Source organism: Haliotis cracherodii, unplaced genomic scaffold (assembly GCF_022045235.1).
Source record: "Haliotis cracherodii isolate W230 unplaced genomic scaffold, xgHalCrac1.p SCAF_4, whole genome shotgun sequence".
Lineage (NCBI taxonomy): Eukaryota > Metazoa > Mollusca > Gastropoda > Lepetellida > Haliotidae > Haliotis > Haliotis cracherodii.
Window position 1 is genome coordinate 40553291 of NW_027266297.1, and position 20317 is coordinate 40573607.

General features: G+C 42.4%; 2 protein-coding genes across 3 annotated transcripts in view; one reads left to right on the plus strand and one right to left on the minus strand.

Annotated features, from left to right (window-relative positions):
- Nucleotides 1-1883: 1883 nt before the first annotated feature.
- LOC139479931 (RAB7A-interacting MON1-CCZ1 complex subunit 1-like) lies at nt 1884-17500 on the plus strand. The gene is made up of 7 exons (XM_071262866.1): nt 1884-1983; nt 4718-4839; nt 7708-7801; nt 9304-9356; nt 10351-10482; nt 11939-12053; nt 12824-17500. Exons 1-7 carry the CDS (start codon nt 1884-1886, stop codon nt 13051-13053), a joined length of 846 nt encoding a protein of 281 aa, XP_071118967.1. The 3' UTR covers nt 13054-17500.
- Nucleotides 17501-18599: 1099 nt separating this feature from the next.
- LOC139478343 (calcium homeostasis endoplasmic reticulum protein-like) overlaps nt 18600-20317 on the minus strand; it is a 62124-nt gene continuing 60406 nt past the window's right edge. For both annotated transcript variants that reach the window (XM_071260778.1, XM_071260779.1), the window contains exons 18-19: nt 19630-19821; nt 18600-18708 (exon numbers count right to left, since the gene is read on the minus strand). In XM_071260778.1, coding sequence (XP_071116879.1) covers nt 18680-18708; nt 19630-19821 — 221 coding nt within the window. In that variant the 3' untranslated portion in view covers nt 18600-18679. The remainder of the gene's footprint in view (nt 18709-19629; nt 19822-20317) is intronic.

Genomic DNA, 20317 nt, shown 5'->3' on the forward strand with positions numbered 1-20317 from the left:
CGGTCTGTAAATAATCGAGTCTGGACCAGACAAACCAGTGATTGACAGCATGAGCATCGATCCACGCAATTGGGATAGATGACATGCATGAACCAAGTCAGCGAGCCTGACCACCCGATCCCGTTGGTCGCCTTTTACGACAAGCATAGTCACCTTTTACGGCAAGTATGGGTTGCTAAAGACCTATTCTATCCCGGAATCTTCACGGGTACCACACTCTTTGAAACAGCAACCAAGCAGGCTAAATAGTCATTTAACTCCCTTGCCTCGGGAAGATTGAAGGCCGTTACTGGTCAACACTCAGATCAATGCTGCTCCCTCAGGTGACTCTCCGAGTGTTTGCAATACCACTGAGATGGTCTGGTAAGGTCGGACTGGCTAATGACGACTTCAAAAGACTGGCGGCTCTACTGTTACACGTGGAATAGGACTCGATGGTGATAGATAAAATGAATCTGGGAGATAAGATAGTTTTAATTTACTAGCTATACTATTTCAGAAGACATAGCGTCAATTGGTTCATCTATCACATGTCACGCGTGTGGGGTAAATCGACTGGCGGTTTATTAGATGAAGGATTCTAAAAGGCTAAAATGTCATTCCAACAATCAGTCAGTCAGATTGATTAATAAACTTAGTGGATAGCGAAAAGGTCAGGGTTCATCGTCTATCGACGTTACGTCATGTGGTCGCACCATGCACGGGGATCCCGGGAGCTCTTGCCCAACGTTGTGAGCCCCAGTCGACGGATTGTTAGTGAGCAGCAGTTAGTTGCAAGGGTCATCTTGTCTTGGGTTCGAATCCAAGACTCACCAAGATCTATGTTAATGAAGCTCCATGCTCGAGGTTGTCACTATTAGAAGTGGATAAGGTCTGTTGCCTGTGGGCCCCTGCCTGTGGGCCCCTGCCTGTGTAACCCTGAGCCACATATCATGATGAAATATTACAATGGGGCGTTGATTGCGACTCACGCAATAATTCTTTCATGAACCACAATACAAGCCTGTGTTTACATTCTTTGACAAGAAAACCTAAACAGCTGCATTAAGTGAACATTTAAAACATAAGTTAATTAAATTTCATAACATTCTGAACTGGCTTTTTCTATACTGTTCGTTTGTTGTTTAACGCCGTACTCAGCAATATTATAGCTATACTACATGCCGGCGGTCTGTAAATAATCAAGTCTGGACCACACAATCCAGTGATTGACATCATGAGCATCGATCTACGCAGTTGGGATACGATGACATACGAACCTGACCACCCGATCCCGTTATAGTCGCCTTTTACGGTAAACATGGGTTGCTGAAGACCTATTCTACCCCGGATCTTCACAGGCCTTCTATATTGCATAATGGCATCAGATACAGAGAATCCTATTTACGATAATAGCAACTGAAGAGAGTTGCTAAACAGACAGTGATGCTGATTTCGTCAAATATTCCCTCACTCACTCACGCAGTTTGATAATACTTACATGAATTTCGATTTTCTTGGATATGATTTTTGTACTATGTTTGAAGTAGGAATTTGAAGCGAAAACGATAAACTGCTTAAGTCCCGAAAAAGGGTAAAAATTGAATCTTTATGTTCTAATCTTTCAACATCTATTTGCATGCATAGTATGTCTATAAACGGAAATGCTAATTTTGTCACATAAAGGTTAAACCGATTTGAATTAACACAAAACCCGGAATATATAAACAGTTTCACGATTTGATTAATAGAATTGCCAACTGAACGTGGCTTGGATGAAACGCTGTTTTTATAAAGGCCTGTCGGAAAACTCAATCAGCTTCTCTGAGCGGATGATGTGCTTATTCAGGTTAGTCAATTCACAACGAAGGGAAGTAACTACAGTTGAGGCCAATAGCGATACTATGGCGGCTCCCGTAGAAGAGACGTTCCATATACGCTCGCTTTTGGATGCTGCTAATAACTTAAATAGCATATTACTGAAGAGCCCAACACCACAGTCGGGTAAGTAAACAAGTACTGTTTCTGTATATACTTTCATCTGGAACTTTGTCTCTCAGACAAGCCCACAATCGCAACATTTAGTAGTTTGAGCGAGGTTATCGGTCTCATCATCAGCTGTTTTTCTGTGACCACGCCCACCTTCTAATAAGAATTACACCACGATTGCTATGTGTTGTGGAGGTGTTATGCGATACGATTGCCAAAGAAAGGCTCATGGTAAATGGTGTTCTGATGAAAATATCTTAGTGTGATATTTTATGTTGAAATATGGCGAGGATTTTATCATAATAAGGTCGAATGGACAAAGGATTTCGCACATTAAGCTATGACGACAAGGTGTTGTTGGTTGTCCGCTGGTGTTGATAATTGATTCCGACCACGGCGTTTAATACCATTAATTCATTTTGACCACAGCGTCTGATCTGCGATTTTCAATTAGGACTTTCCACTCTGACGTCCCTTATCTAATTTTGCCGATTTTGCCAACTTTGAGCTTCATGGCAGGCACAAGGGAGTCCATATTGATTTGAAATGATTTTCCTCTTCATTCAAACTTGAGTCACTGTTCATTTTATGATAGCATTATTCCACATTAGTGCAATCCAGAAATTGCCAAAGTCAAACAGTATAACTGATCAAATTAGGTAATCTCGTAAGCATGCTTCTGTTCAGACATTACAGGAGTGGGCGAGTTCTTAGGGACAGAACCTAGCAACAGAAACTTAAACTGCAACCACAAACACAATTAATGCCATAGATTTACATCATTTATTGAATCAGGGAGCAATAGGGTTAATCAATTTATATTTCTTGACAACAACAAAAAATATTTGTTTCTTGTTTTTCCATTTATTAAATGTCAATCTTAATATATTTGCTTTGTTTTACATCTTCTACAGTTTAAAACTTTATAAGAAGCATGACTGTAAGTATATTTCCCCAAGAGTTTTGAATGATGGCGGCAAGTGCTTGAACAACTCTTGGATTCTATGGAATTCCTGACTATCTGTCATGATGATGAATGACTATACATTATCACCAGAAGAAGTGTTGAAATTAGAAGTATGGGATTACCGTTACTGTCAATGGATTAGTCACACTCACTACCTTGTCACCACGTTAAAAAATGGTACTTGTTGTTACCCTATCTGGTGCTCGGCATTAAGGGGCTAAAACAAGGACTGGTCGGCTCGGGGTCAGTATACTGTGTCTGAGTGGGGTATTCATTTTAAACTTGTCATGCCGAAGGCCCGGGTTTGATTCCCAATATGGGTACAATTTGTGAAGCCCATTTCTAAAGTTCCCTGTCATGATATTGCTGGGATATTGCCAAAAGAGGCATAAAACAACACTCACTCACTCACACTAAACAGTACAGCTTGTGAACACTTCATTATAAGTAAGAATCATAAAAAATTACACACTAACAAGCTATATGACGGTGATCTGTAATAATCGAGTCTGAACCAGACAGTCCAGTGATTGACATCATGAGCACCGATCCACACAGTTTGGGATACAATGACATGCATCAACCAAGTCAGCGAGCCTGACCACACGTTCCCGATTCTGTTGATCCTGAAAAACATTAATGTGGAGAAAAAATACAATCTGAACAGCACTGGTTTGCACATGCTCATCTCAAGACAATGTTCTCACAACATGTTAAACTGCATGACAATAGGTTACACTACATGACAATAGGTTACACTGCAAGACAATAGGTTACACTGCATGAGAATAGGTTACACTACATGACAATAGGTTACACTGCATGACAATAGGTTACACTGCATGACAATAGGTTACACTGCATGACAATAGGTTACACTACATGACAATAGGTTACACTGCAAGACAATAGGTTACACTGCATGACAATATGTTACACTACATGACAATAGGTTACACTACATGACAATAGGTTACACTGCATGACAATAGGTTACACTGCATGACAATAGGTTACACTACATGACAATAGGTTACACTACATGACAATAGGTTACACTACATGACAATAGGTTACACTATGGTAAAAAACATAACTTTGCATTAAATCTTATTCAATGTCACAGGAACTTTTGTTGTTCAGTATAGATAGTATCTGAGAATGGGAGATGGGTGGCTTGATACCATGCATGTCAAAAGATGTTATAGGATGGTACTTGTTGTTTACCTGCTTGGTGCTGGGCATTAAGGGGCTAAAACAAAGACTTGTCGGCTTGGATTTCGGTATACTGTGTCTGAGTTGGGTACCCATTGTAAAGTGTGGCATGGTATCTCAGTGGGCTAGCACTATAAAACTGGCAATAGTCTGAACTAGTACAAACAGACACAGGTGCTATATGAGTGCAAGAAACTTTCACCTCATCTCATCCAAGATCTACAGAACAGAGTCACATCCCTTAGTCATACCAGGATCCAATGATTGTGGGTTCAAATCCCATACTTGCCTGATGAACACCCTTGATTGGTCTTCACACTACCCAAGCTCGTGGATTTCACCAAAGTGGTAAACATCCATGGTTTCTGACTTCCAACCACAGTAAACTGATATGCTGTGATCAAACAAAGTACTGATCAAAGAGTTGTCAAATCAATCACACACTCACACAGTACAACGAGGTCTAGTTCCTTGTTGTTCGGGACACATCTGTTGTGTTTCGGTTAAACTGGACCCTTTATGAGACCAGATAATGATAAAAGGCTTAGTGTATGGTATTGTTTGCAGCTGAGGGAAAGGGTAGCCTTGACACATGTCGTCACCGCTGTGATGTTCTGCTGACGAAGTGTACGGAGACAACAGCTGTTACTGCCGATACTACAAAAGACTGCCTCCAGGAATATGCACAGGTTGGTTCTTGAATCTAAATTTCTATACAGACAATTGTGGACTGATCCAGCCGTGAACTTGAACTGTTGTTAGATAGAAGAGTCTAAATATTATGAATAGTTTCCCCCTTTACCTCATCAAAAATTGACTGGTCCATTATAAAACAAACTGGGCCTCAACGCTCTTCCTGCACCCACTTCTGAACAGGGACCATGACTCACACAATAGCCGCATCATGACTCCATTGTACGGATGTTTCAGCAGACAGTTTCACAGGAAACGTGGCAGGGAGTTACCATGGTTACAAAAACATTTCCTGCAGAAGTCAAGGTTACCATGACCTTTTTATCAATTCATATCTAATAGATGTCAACTGAACCAAAAATTTTGTTACTGTTCAAATGATTACTTTTCAGGTATTTCCATTAACAAACTAATTTCCCTGTTTCTTAACAAGCTTTTCCACAAGAAATCTTCAAAGTAATGGAGCCATACATGGGCTTGGTTTTACAGGAATCTCTAAGGTTTCTCATTATAGTAGGATGATGTCCATCCACCCACCCATCCACCCGTCCGTCCGTCCGTCCATCCATCCATCCACATCCATCCATCCACCCATCCGTCTGTCTGTCCGTCCGTCTGTCCATCTGTCCGTCCGTCTGTCCATCCATCCACATCCATCCAGCCAGCCACGCAGCCACCCAGCCATCTGTCCATCCATACAGCCAGCCAGCCAGCCAGCCAGCCAGCCAGCCATCCGTCCATCCATCCGTCCATCCATCCATCCATCCATCCATCCATCCATCCACCCGCCCATCCACCCATCCGACCGACCGTCCATCCATCCATCCATCCGTCCACCCATCCATCTGTCCCTCCATCCATCCATCCACCCACCCATCCATCTATCCATCCATTCTTCCGTCCGTCCATCCATCCATCCATCCATCCATCCATCCATTCATCCATCCATCATCTTTGACTTTTCATCCCAACCATCTGAAGGGCTGTGACTGTAACTAGTACTCTGGTAGGACTCAGATTTGCTCATGGCGTTAAAATGACAAAAAAAGATATTTCAAGATTGGTAAAAATTCAGACTTTGAAAATCTTTTGGAAATTTCTGTTCAGAAACTTATGGGCCTACAGAGTTGAAACAATGAGATGTGACCATATGTGACCTTAATGTGACTTTGATTCTTTCATGGAATTTCTTAAAATTGAAAAAGAGTTCTTAAATAGTTGTTAATACAATCTCACATCTCAGAAACTGCTTTTCCAAATGGAGCGATATTTTTAAACAATGTATGGTATCATAACACTGAAATATTATTACAGTGCTATCAAGTTGTCCTCGCACATGAAACAGATCACACTACACAGTCGATTGTGTGCCACACTCTACATATATATGATGGCTGAAAATGTCACTGCACTTCAAATGTACCTGGTGAACTGTGATTATAATGGTCTCTAGACCTGCTGGGGATGGATGGCACTGGGATGGGTGAACACCAGTGTGGCATGAACTCTGCCTGCAGTGGTCAAATAGCCCAGTAACTCTCTCATAGTATTATCACATAGCAAAGGTTATGAAGCCAGCAATAGGAGGCCAAACATGATAAAAAGACAGTATATATTAAGGGCATAAATGTGGCCATTGCCAAATTGTCTGAGGTGTTCCAATATCACTGTGCAGAGTTGTGTCCCTTAGGCAGGTCAGGATCAGCTGATTGTTGGTTTGAATCCCAGATTCACATGTGGTGATGATAATTCTTGGTGTTTGAGCACCCTACCTGTTTGGTTTCAGTAAAATAGTGAATGCCTCAATCAAAATCTTCCTTTTATCAAGGATAACCAATGAGTAAATGAACAATATTGTTCCCAGTGAAGTTACCCAAAATAATGAATTTCTGGATTATAGAATCTCCTTTTATATAGTGGGGTCCCTTCAGCTGAATGTAGATGTTGACAGCAGTAGCAGCCTGGAAAATGGGGTTTCCAGACAAACAGGGTGTCACTTTGGAACCGCCTGGCTACACAATAAACCTCTGCTAGCTCAGCCTCATCTAGGAAAGTGTTGGTTCAGACAGTATGCCTGCTAGAGTTATCTCCCTTGTTACAAGTGACATGGGCTTTTTCCCTGTTGTGGTTGAGTTTGAACATGTGATGTAAACAATGATCAGATTTGAAGGTATATTTATTCCAGAAGCCATCATATTCATGCTTCACATGTTGTTTATGTGCAAGTTTATATCATATGTCTACATTAATAGCACTTTTGCTATTCTGTTCTGGAGAAGTATAGAAGGCATGGGGTATATAGTTGTTGTTGGTTTGTTGTTTAACGTCACACTCAGCAATGTTTCAGCTTTATGACGGTGGTCTGTAAATAATCGAGTCTGGACCTGACAATCCAGTGTTTGACATCATGAGCATCTATCCATGCAATTGGGATACGATGACATGCATCAACCAAGTCAGCGGGCCTGACCACCCGATCCCGTTAGTCACCTTTTATGACAAGCATTGTCGGCTTTTACGACAAGCATGGGTTGCTGAAGTCCTATTACAACCCGGATCTTCATGGGTCTTACCGGGTATATACAACAGACATAGAACTGATCTTTCACCCCTCTGTCCTCACCCCCAGCCCTCACCCCCAGCCACACCCACCACAGACGATGTACATGACTGTCTGGTTCAGTCAGGACAGTTTAAGATTCAATGACATTTGAACTAATTTTTTTCACAATCCCTTAAGTCGCTCTTACGATCCGCATAGCTTTCTGGGGGCCTGTTCTAATGCTGGTATCCCCATGGGGGAAGAATCGATGTAGTACCAGTACAGAACTAGAACAGTTGAGTAATTGCAGTGTTGGTTGCAGATACTGCTGGACTTCACGTTCATCCATGAGAACGAGCTGGTGGATGAGAACTTCCCGGAGACAAGCACCAGCTCCAGGATAGCCAAGATCCTAGGTAACTGTTAGGCAGGATCACTCACTGAACTGGGAGCACTGTCTAATGTGCTGTCTGCATCCCCTGTCGAACACCGCTTTGCCCCGATTTAGTTTCTAGGTCTGTCAGTGTCATACTCATGCTTGTGGGTATCACCAAAGTGGTAAACGTCGTCTGAGACCTGCACACGAGGCTGACACTCCGTAATATATAACTGGAATACTATTCCAAGAGGTGTAAGCCCAACTCACTCACTCTAGATATTGGCTACACTTAGGTTGTATAATTTGTAAAAAACGTTCTTACAGATCATCCGTAATTCCTACTTACATAACTAAGGTGATGTTTCCTTGACTTCATTATGCCATGGAGACAATATTTATGTTGTCTTATTCCATGTTTGTGGGATTGGAATGAAAGTGAAATTTCAATACGGTTCAAGAATTGCATTCAAGTGTGATTTGTCAAGTACCAACTGGGTTTTATATCCAAGTAAGATGTGCAGTGGCTCCAGAGGTGAGGTGCAGGATTGCACATCTTGCATTTTTGAAGCATACTAATCATGTTGATGTGTTTAAAAACATTTTACTAAATCGTTTGGTACATGTTTTAAGAAAATAGCAATTAATTGACTAATTTTTGGTTAACAAATGCAAATTGTTTCTCAAATTATTACCATTCATTTTTTAAATCTATTTTAAGTGTGCCCCCACTTTCCAAACACTTAATGCTTAAGTGAACATGTCAACAATTTAATTTGTGGCAAAGCTCACGTTGGTTGAATCCAAAAACAACTACATGCTAACATAACTACACTTAGTTAAAACAAGTATGTATTTGTAACAAATGTTATATTTGGGATAACACTTTCTTAGTGAGTGAGTGAGTATGGTTTTATGCCACTTTTAGCAATATTCCAGCAATATCACGGCATGGGACACCAGAAATGGGCTTCACACATTTTACCCATGTTGGGATTCAAACCTGGGTCTTTGGCGTGATGAGTGAACGCTTTAATCACTAGGCTACCCGACCGCCCACACTTTCTTCGTAAAGTGGTTGAGTCCCATCGGGGATTAGAACCCCCAATGCCAGAGTGAGGCACCCAATCGCCAGAACACGAAGTCAGCAATCTAATCCACTCAGCCACCAAAGCTTCCACAAAAAGAAAGTCTGACAACTGGTAGTCTAGATCACATACTTTTCGTACCCCTCTGACAAGTGTAATTTGGCACGGCTCCCATGGCCGAAAGCTATGAACACACAATGCCATATTGAAAGTGGTCAAATGTAACAAATGTTATTCTTGGGATAACACTAGTATGTATTTGTATGTTGTGAGACCAGTCCACTTGGGGATAACGGGAACAGGCAGGGGATTGGCTCCCACTGGATCTGCTCTGTTGTTTTAGATTGTAGTGATTTGGCATGTAGTTATTTTGTGAAGATACCCTTACATTTGTTTTACTAGTATCCGGTTTGTGGAGAAATGGCGTTGATATTAACCGTGCCTCTGTTTACAGGATACTTTGACAGTTTGCTGGATCTGGCCAAGGAGGTGTTTCCTAACATCCAGGTGTGTACAACAGGAGTGTCTGCAGTACCTGGCACTAGTCTTGGTATTTTATGGGTGCTTCAGTGTTTTTGTTTTGCTTGAGTATTACTTCCACCATCTTCCTGAGGCAAGGGAGTTAACTGACCATAAAAGTCCAGTTTCCACCTTTGCCAAACTAGGCTGCAATTATGGAGTTATTTTTCTTGACTGGACTAATGAGTCTATGCAAAGTCCAATCAAAATGGCTTGTAAACTGCTGTTAGACTTCGGTTGATTACAGGATTTGCAAAACATGTGAACCCCCAACACGGTAACTTCCATTTTTTTCATATTTTTAATCAATGTGCTCACGTGATTGGATGCACTTCTTGTTGTAAGACCCTATATTACAAAAAAGATTTTATTATCGATCAGATCTTCTTGACTGGGCGCTGCCATTTTGTTTGAAGCAAAAGCAAATGATATGAGAGTTGGAATCTGATTGGTCAGTAGGAAGAACATAGAAGGGACATAACTCATAATAGCCACTGTTGGCGCTACGATCGAGCCCAGAAATTACAGCCTAGTTTGTCAAGGGTGGAAACTGGACTTTCATAGTCAGTTAACTCCCCTGCATCAGGAAGATGTACCTTATTCCCCAACAGACTTGATTTGTACACAGCCAGCATGTGGCAGGGAAGACATTGTTTCAGATTGTTTCAGATTCAATCAGGATCAGCGTGATTGGAAAAATTCTCATGAAAATTATATTTATTTAGAAATAGTGCCACTCAGTTAGTAGAAACGTCTTAACAACAACAAATGGTGTACTGTTGAGGCAAGGATTGAAAAATCTCCTGCTTAACATTGGACATTCTTTTTTAAATAACATAACTATACAAAACTTTATGATTTTTCATTATTTTCACCTACATGAAGTAAATACAGTCCAAAATTGCTTTTTGGCTCTTCTAAAGCTTTGCGTCCATATGAGAAAAAGTGTGGGTGTTGAGTTGGGGAATGTGTTGTGTTTCAGCCAATGGAGAGCCTGGGTGTTGAGTTGATGGAGTGTGTGTTGTGGCGGAAGGGGGCACTGTTCTACATGTACTGTCACCAGACATGGCCTGACACGGACAGACTCTGTCGCAACAAGACCAACTTCCAGCAGGTAGGCCAACACGAGAATGGGGGTGGGGGTGCAGGGGGATAGGCCAACAGGAGAATGAGGGCGCGGGTACAGGGGGGTAGGCTAACATGAGAAAGGGGGCGGGGTGAAGGGGGGTAGGCCAGCATGAGAATGGGGGTAGGGGTGCAGGGGGATAGGCCAACACGAGAATGAGTGCGCGGGTACAGGGGGGTAGGCTAACATGAGAAAGGGGGCGGGGTGAAGGGGGGTAGGCCAGCATGAGAATGGGGGTGGGGGTGCAGGGGGATAGGCCAACACGAGAATGAGGGCGCAGGTACAGGGGGGTAGGCTAACATGAGAAAGGGGGCGGGGTGAAGGGGGGTAGGCCAGCACGAGAATGGGGGTAGGGGTGCAGGGGGGTAGGCCAACACGAGAATGAGGGCGCGGGTACAGGGGGTAGGCTAACATGAGAAAGGGGGCGGGGTGAAGGGGGGTAGGCTAACATGAGAATGGGGGCGGGGGGTGCAGGGGGGTAGGCCAACACAAGAATGGGGGTGGGGGTGCAGGGGGGTAGGCTAACATGAGAAAGGGGGCGGGGTGCAGGGGGTAGGCTAACATGAGAATGGGGGCGGGGTGCAGGGGGGTAGGCTAACATGAGAATGGGGGCGGGGGTGCAGGGGGGAAGGGCAGCATGAGATTGGGGGCGGGGGTGCAGGGGGGAAGGCCAACACAAGAATGGGGGTCAGGGTGCAGGGGGTACGCTAACATGTGGCTGGGGGTGCAGGGAGGTAGGCCAACACGAGAATGGGGGTCAGGGTGCTTGGGGGTCACAACTGCACTATCAAGTGTAGTGTATCTCCACCCTCCTGTCTCATAATAAACATACAGTATCTCTTACTTAAGAGTAATTTGATTGGATGTTTCAGACAAAAAAATATGTTTGAAAAATTTAGGCTGATAGTTTTAATTCCAAAAATATCTGGTTTCAGGACTGTAGCTAAAGAAATATCTAGTCACCATACAAAATCCCTGGTATCCAAGGTATTAAATGGTCCGACCCTAAGGAACTGAATGTTTGCTCATTTGTTTCACATACCCCCATATTAGCAGCCATTAGATTTCCTAATATTGTGCTAGAATTCTAACCACAACCACCATGGTCTGGTGCCTTATCCAAATTGTTTAATCCTGTCAGCAGACTAACATGGCAGGGATGTACTCTGTGGGATGTTGCCAGTGGGATGACTGCATGCCCAGAATACATCAGATGTTGATTGAGAGAGTATAGTTTTATGCAGCTTTTAGCAACATTCCAGCAATATCACTGTGGGGGGCACTAGAAATGGGCTTCACACATTGTACCCATGTCGGGAATCGAACCCGGATCTTTGGCATGATGAGCAACCGTTTTGACCGCTAGGCTACCCGACCGCCCAGATGTTGTTAGAACAAGGTTTCAGCAGGGAATTTCTGTCATGTCTTTTGCTTGTCAACACAGAATCTACGCGATGGCGTGACATACCTGCAGGAGATGCTAGCGGTCAGACGACCACTCCCAGCTGACCAGTGTTCAGGAAGAGATGAGGATGACACCTTCACTCTCATGAAGTCGGGTATGTGATGCTACCACCTCAACAACTACTCCCAGTCATAGAATATCGTACACCCACCTTCTGGCACTGATGTATGTAGGAGAGGGGTACATCCTCTTTGTAGTGGTCATAATAAAACAGAGCCATAGTGTTCATACCAAAGCTTTATTGCAATCTTCTTAAGTTCCAGTTTGAATGCTATGGCTCTGTCTTTTGGATAGGAATGGATAATGGTAAAATATGTCTGCAACTGCGTTATTGTCAAACACTTTCACAAGCATCTCACCATTGAACCAACGCATCACATTGCTCCTGACACGCACCATGCAGCCATATGCTTGACAACATCCACTAACACCCTTTCAAAGGGTCTAGTGGAAGGGCATCCTCCCGGAGAGCAGAAGGTCCGGGGTTCGATCCCTGGCCACATCATACCAAAAGACGTTGAAAGATGGTACTTGTTGTTACCCTGTCTGGCGCTTGGCAATAAGGGCCTAAACAAGGACTGGTCGGCTTGGAGTCAGTATACTGTGTCTGAGTGGAGTATTCATGTTAAACTGCGGTATGGTATCTAAGTGGGCTAGCACTATTAATCGGCACCAGTCCGGACTAGTACAAGCAGCCACACACACACACGCGCATGCACGCCGCTATTTAAGTCCAGTAATCTTGGATGCAACATTAACCCCATATCACCTCACCACCACCTTTCACGGGGCATAACTCTTCCCTGTTCATGATCATACCACTAAATAAAGCATTCATATCTGCAGTAACACTGACTGTTCCAGGAATCTACTCTGACACCCACCTTCTAGCGCTGATGTATGCGGGGGAGATGTGTTACTGGTTTGTCAAGGGACAGAAGGAAGAGGGCTTTGAGAGCATGGCCGACTTCCAGGCCAAGGACACCGGCACCCGGCTACTCAAGTCCTACATCGAGGCAATAAAGGGGCCACTACAAGGCTCGGGCTGGAACACAGACAGAGCCCAACAGATTCTCCGATACTTTGACGACTAAACATTGCTAGTCCTTGACAGAGACATTGAGAGTTGTGGATTATCCTAGAGAATCTGCTTTACATGGTTTTTTTCTGTTATGACAAAGAACTGTTATATTGCTGATCAGGGCATGCAATCTTTATCCCTGTGATTCATACTATTCTGATGACAGCAGTACAATACAGTACTATATTACAGTACTGAAAATTGACCTGGTACAGGGTACCATGTCATTATCATACTGCTACCTTGGATAGGAGATCGGATGACCAATATGGCTGACGACTTTGGATTTTACTTGTTCTTGAAGACCAACTCTCCGCAGCAGTATGGCATCATTCCCTACAGGGCGTGAAGCCCTTTGCTGGCATCCTCTGCCATGATATTGATCGAATATTGCTAAATGCAATGTAAAACTCACTCCTTAAAACTCGCTCACACCTTCCCTGACAGCTTGCAGCGGTGCTCACAATATCGCCTGTGGTTTTATCTTCACAGCTCAGTGCCGTGTTTAACAATCTTAACATTGAGCTGTGGGTAGCCCTATGCACTAACACAGATTATTTGGATATGAAAATGGTGTTCATATGCCCCCATAGGTCAAATCATAGTAGCGTATTGATATATGACTCTACGATCCTGTACACATCTCACTGGCACACAATATCCTAATGCAGTTGTATTTGTTGAATCTTTCCAGCTCATGTGTACCATCTATACTGTTTTAAGCTAACACAGACCAAATTTCTGCCATTCGTTAAGTATTTGTCCCATAATGACTTATCAGGATGACTTTGCATTATGAAATAACACAATGACGTTCAACTTAAAAAACGACATATATTACTCAAAAAAGTGAAAGAACACTCGATTCTTTCATATTACTATAGTTAATTTGTCATGATTGGTGTTCCTTAACTTCTTTTGAGTAGTATATAATGTCATTGCTATAGATGTGTTGAGCTGTATATTTCATTATCAACACATTTTCCAGAATTTATGGATTTAGGTCCTAACATGCTTGATTTTCCTTGGAGTGTTTGTTTGGGCACATGGGTACACAATTCGTCCAAAGCTTCGTCCATTCTTGCCATAACCCCTTCTCAGGAGACAAAGTCTTTTAGAATGATTCACTGATTTGTCTCTAACCACAGCATCTTCTCATTGAAACTCCCAGGCAACCCAGACATCTAAGACGCCGCTATTTACTTTGCATAGTTCCATCCCTTGAAACCAGAAACCTATAATTGTGGTTTCGAATGCCGTTTCTCCCTGATTGTGTGTCCAGGTTAGTCAGCATCATACCGTGCTCGTGGGTTTCAGTGGTCAACATCTGAAACCTGCATCACATCAAGCCGATGTGCCATGATATTACTGGCATACTGTTCAAAGTGGCATTAATAAACCCAACAACTCACTCACTCACTCATTTAAAAATCATATCTAGACTTATCTTTGGAAGAGGGACAAAAAGTAAACTATTTTTTATTTATTCAATTCTTTCACATTTCAATTTTTTGGAGTTGATGGATTCGTATACCGAGTTTAAAAAAAGTCTGGCCCTACACTAATTACACGGTGTCCGTGATACAACTAGACCAACCAACCATCACAGACAGCAACCATGAAGCACACAGCCTCTGAAAGACCCTGTAACTGAAATGTCTTGACAGAACCTTTCTTTACTTATCAACATCTGACTCTGCGTTTGTTGCGAGTCCATGAGCCAAATGTAGATTGTCTAAATACCAGGCATCCGAACTAGGGTCACTCATCCAGTGCACATTGTCCTAAGTGGCGACTAATGGGATCGGGTGGTCAGGCTCGCTGATTTTGTTCATGCATGTCATCGTATCCCAATCGCGTAGATCGATGATCATTAGGGCTAGGATGAGTCCAAATTTACTACCCGGGTATCTAACACCCTCTTACCCGACCCTACCCGGGTACCAACTGTAGGTCTCAAGAGTTGGGAGCAAAATGTCTGATTGGGAATTGTTTTGCCACAGCTATGGCCAAAACTATCTAGATACATGTATCAAAGGATCAGATCATGCATACACTGAAGATGACTGAAGCATTATCTTTACTCAAACGTATGTAAGTCAAAAGGAATGTGTGTATTGTTAGAAAAGAAATGCGATCATTAGCGGCATGTAGTGTAACCACGGAGCTATAGTGAGTTTTATTCATTAAACAATATATCACATGAATAACCATGGGTCCGGACCCGAGTACCCGAGTTACCCGTCCCAGCCCTAATGCTAATGATATTAATCACTGAATTGTCTGGTCAAGACTCGTGTATTTACAGACCGCTGACATATAGCTGGAATATTGCTGAGTGCGGCGTTAAACAACAAACAAACAAAACATCCAGTACACAAATATTCAAACAGGAACATGAAGATCATTCTGAAAGATTTTGGCACCTGACATCCACTTTCTGTATGTTTTGTGATTCGGTGTAGTCCAGTGTATTCCTGTGTTTAGTGTAGTCCTCATACACAGCACATAGAGGTAGACTTGTTCAAGACTCCATTCGCACATTCCTCGATGTTTCATTGTAGTTATTTCTGATGTAGTTATTGTGAGATCTATGTATCATTTATTGCGAGATCTACCCTTCTTGTTAATTGCGATCTGTTTACCTTGAACCCCTTCCCAGTGAAATCATCTGGAATTACAAATCCTGGGCATGGAGCCTCTTGTCTTTGTCTATACATACATTCCACACAGTGATCCTCCAGAAGGTGGCTGTCTGGATAAATGGGGTTTCATTACATCTTCTTTATTGAGATCTATGTATCTTGTTTGCTGTGAGAGATGATGGACTGGATGGAACAGCCCGATTGTGGAGTGTACTGGTATGGTGGTGTGCTTTGGGAAATCTGCAACATCGTATTTCGGAGTCCCTTGTCCAGGGGTCTGTGTAGTGCAAGTTCGCCCCTCGTCACCTTGTGTATGATCTATGGTCTGTCACCACCCTACCTGTGTTTTACCACTCCATCCCTTAAGTCTCTTCTCCAAGCTGATGCCATGATATAACTGAAATACTGTTGAAAGAGGCATTGAACACCATCTCTGAAATTTGCTTTACTAGTTTAGTAGAACATGTTTTACGAACTGTCTTCATATTGTGTAGTCAAGTAAAGTATACACTATGTAAAGCATTCCTTGTCTCCAGCCAACCTAGCTGTCGGTGATAGACACACATAGGTGAGATGCAAGCCCCTTGTCCTCCATGTCAATACTTCAGGCTGTGTTCCTCCATCGCCGGGGAATACATACGGTTGTTATGCAGTGTAGTTGTGACATGTCAGCTAATGAATGAGGCTGTGTGTAAGTGAAGTCAAATGAGCTCCACTCTGTGTTTGAACATAACGTGAACCTAGCCATTTCCTGACTTTGAAGCAATGTGGAGAGCCGATACCACATTTCTATGGCACATGTTCCATGAGAATATTGTCAAGCAAGAACATTGCCGTTTGTGTGATTTAACCTGAGTGTTCACTGAGAAGTTCCATCTTGCTGACATCTTCCCGAAGCAAGGGAGTTAACTGACTATGAAAGTCCAGTTTCCACCCTTGCCGAACTAGGCTCGTATTATGGAGTTATATTTTGGCTGGACTAACGAGTCAATGCATAGTCCAATCAAAATGGCATAACGAAAACGACATCCGGTTCATATATGCTGCCGTGCAGAAATCAGTTGACTGCAGGATTTGCAAAGCATGTGTACCAGTAATTCAGCATCAACAGATACATTCCAGATCTCTTCATGTTTTTAATCATGGTGCTCACATGATTTGATGCATTTTGCGAAGTAAAACTTGTAAGACTATATAGATTTTGATTATCAGTCATTTTGTTTGAAGCAAATGCAAGTGATATGAGAGTTGGAATCTGATTGATCAGTAGGAGGGTCATAGAAGGGATATGACTACAATCGAGCCCAGAAATTCCAGCCTAATTCGGCAATGGTGGAAACTGGACTTTCAGTCAGTTATCTCCCTTGCCTCAGGACGATGTCTTGCTGGAAGCAGGTCGTTGTTTGTTTCATTGATAAAAACAGCAACTACATCGCATATCGGTCCAACGCCCGGGAGATGAGGAACCTAGAGTTTACTGTAAAGAACTGGTGATGCTTTATCCTGTTCACTGATAGTATCACTTTTCCGTACTTCCTTGTATACATGCTGTCTGGCTGAGGTGACATTATGCACAAGGAGCCAATGTTTAGAGAGGATTTTGCATAATTGTTGTTTAACCTGTAAGTTTTGCTTCCGAATGTTGTTTTATTCTATTGGGAAATGCAAGATTGCCAGGTGAAGGCCCGTACCGATCAGTACTGTCTTTGTGTGAGAGTATCAGGTACGAGCGACAACTGCTGTGAGCTTGTGTGTAGTGGTGTGCTCTAGATAAGCCTGTTGTGGCGTATTCACTATTTTCAAATAAAGATTCATTGCCAGCCTTGACTTTGTTGGTTTTTACTTTGTATGTGAGTCAACAACCTGGCTATCAGGTTGGAACTGGCCTCATAATCTCTGTATCAGTTCATCATAGCATGGGCGGATACAGAGGGGGGGGAGGGGGTGTGCGGGGTGGGGGGGGGGGGGGGTGTGCGGGGGTGCGCAGCCCCCTTTTTATTTCGAAAAATATCTTTATTTCTGTATAAATTACCACCAAAGACAACAAATAGATCTTAATTGTGCACCCCCCCCCCCCCCCCCTTTTCAAAAAAGCTGTATCCGCCCATGCATAGTGTTATCATGCTCAAAACAGAACTATTTACATTTCTGTCATTGACTGCTTCTACCAAAGTACCTTAAATCAGTGAACGGGCATTTTTGTAAAGCAAAGCATTGCCTTCAACATTTAGCATTGTCAAGGAGCATAGGTCTACAACTCCAACTCCACTGAAACAGTTTGACACTGGGACGAGTCCTATCAAGACCTAATGTCTCTATTGTGTCACTGCAATCTACTATTCTACTGACTCATCATCAGGCACTGTTGACGATCCAGATCCAATAATTCCACCCTTAGAACACATTCAATCTCAATAAAATCAGATCTTAGTTCTTGCTACTGCTAAACAAATATCTGAGGGCATCCCATTACAGGTAACGTCAGAACAGTAGTGACCAACCAATGGAATGACTGACAGGAAGTCGACATTAGCAAATCAGAAGGCAACTTCACTTCGAAACATATTTTGACAAATTCTCAATTAAACATGTGGAAACTGAACAAATGAACATTCCGGAATGGCTAATAGATGGCCTAGACAGTATGGACTCGTCATAAAACCCGTAACTATCGTTTGGAATGTTAATTTTTTCAAGGTTGCATCATTAGTAAAGACATTCCGAATGTCACTTTCATGACCAGGATCACTTTCAACGCTCTGATTGGTCGGATGGAAGGTCGTTCTGACATGACCCGTTATGGGATGTCCTCAGATCTTTGTTTAGCAATAGTGAGAACTAAGAAACGATTTTTATGAGAAAATCGAGCATTATTCGAGCCATCAAATAAACAAGAAATGTGTATCAATATTATTCACAAATTTATTCTTCCAGTGTATCTGACATGAAAATATACAAAATGAATGATGCAGTGATGACAGACTTGTTGGTTTTTCAGTCTCCAGACTTTGGCTTCTTTGAACCTACAACATAAAGTAATGTGTGAGTTGGGCTGGATAGATAACATTTCAGTAACATACATTGTTTGCCAAACCTTAGTTCTGTTAAGTCCAAACATGTGATTTTATTTCTGAAATGTTGTGAGATCTTTTTTCTGGCTAGACTATCTGCATTCACAGATAAAATATTCTCAAAACCATGTTTGCAATCAGTTCCCTGGAATCACAATAGTCCATGCATTCAAAAATAATTCTGAATTCTTTTTTTAATTGAGTTTTCCAATTATGATTGAATTGTCTGTGGACAAATGAATTTTTTTTCAATTTTATTATTTAATTGACTTGTTCATGAAGAGTATTTTCTCGATAAAGTTTTTAAATGTGAAAACAATTTGGAACATTGCCATTGAGAAAATTTGCAAAATGCCTACCAGACTATGAAGACAACATCATCTGAACCTTTGTGATGACTGGATCCGAATCTACGGCCTTGCCCTCATTACATACACAGATAAGTTTTGTTTGTTTGTTTGTTTGTTGTTTAATGCTGTGCTCAGCAATATTCAAGCTATATGACGGCGGTCTGTATATAATCGAGTCTGGACCAGACAATCCAGTGATTGACATCATGAGATCAATCCCCGCAATTGAGATACGGTGACATGCATCAACCAAGTCAGCGAGCCTGACCACCCGATCCCGTTAGTTGCCTCTTATGCCAAGCATAGTCGCCTTTTACGGCAAGCATGGGTTGCTGAAGACCTATTCTATCCAGGATCTTCATGGGTCACACAGCTAAGTCCATGATCAACATCTCTACACCTTGTACAATGGGTCTTCTTAAACATTTTACATGAATGAAATAAATGCTTAATGTTGTGCAGCAACCAAAATTTCCACAACAAATTACTAATCCATGACTTTATGTCAATCATCCTGTCTCACCTTCTCTCATCTCGTCCCGAGACTTCATGCGCTGGATGAAGCCCTGACTCTTGTTTTTCCGGAACTGCTCGAAGGGGTCTTTCATGTCAATGCCGATGCCCTTAAACATGTCCTGCCTGTCTCGAACATCCCCTGCCTCGATCGGGTCCACAATCCCCTGTTCTGAAGCCCCGAGGCCTTTGCCACCCCAGCCTACACAAGGAAATGATATTGATCATGCTGAAGACCTATTTTAATCTTCATAGGTCATATGATTTATTATTGGGTCTAGACCAGACAAGTAATTGACAACACTAGCATTAATCCACGCAATCGGTATACAATGACATGCATCAACAAAGTCAGCGAGCCTGACCACCCGATCCCGTTAGTTGCCTCTTACGACAAGCATAGTCGCCTCTTACAGCAAGTATGGGTTGCTGAAGATCTTTTCTAACCCGATCTTCACACAATGATATCACTGAGCAATGGTATCAGTGGACACTAATGTTTGACTTGATATAAGAAACAAATCCACAGAACACAGCATTAAAAACACTCTTTACGTCATGTTGTTGTGTCTTGAGAATGTTGCTTGTTTCAGCAAACACCCAGCAGATGACTTGAATGGGGAAGCAGGATGTTTAACTATTGTGTCTCTGTCAAGTATGGGAGTGAGTGAGTGAGTGAGTGAGTTGGGTTTAACACT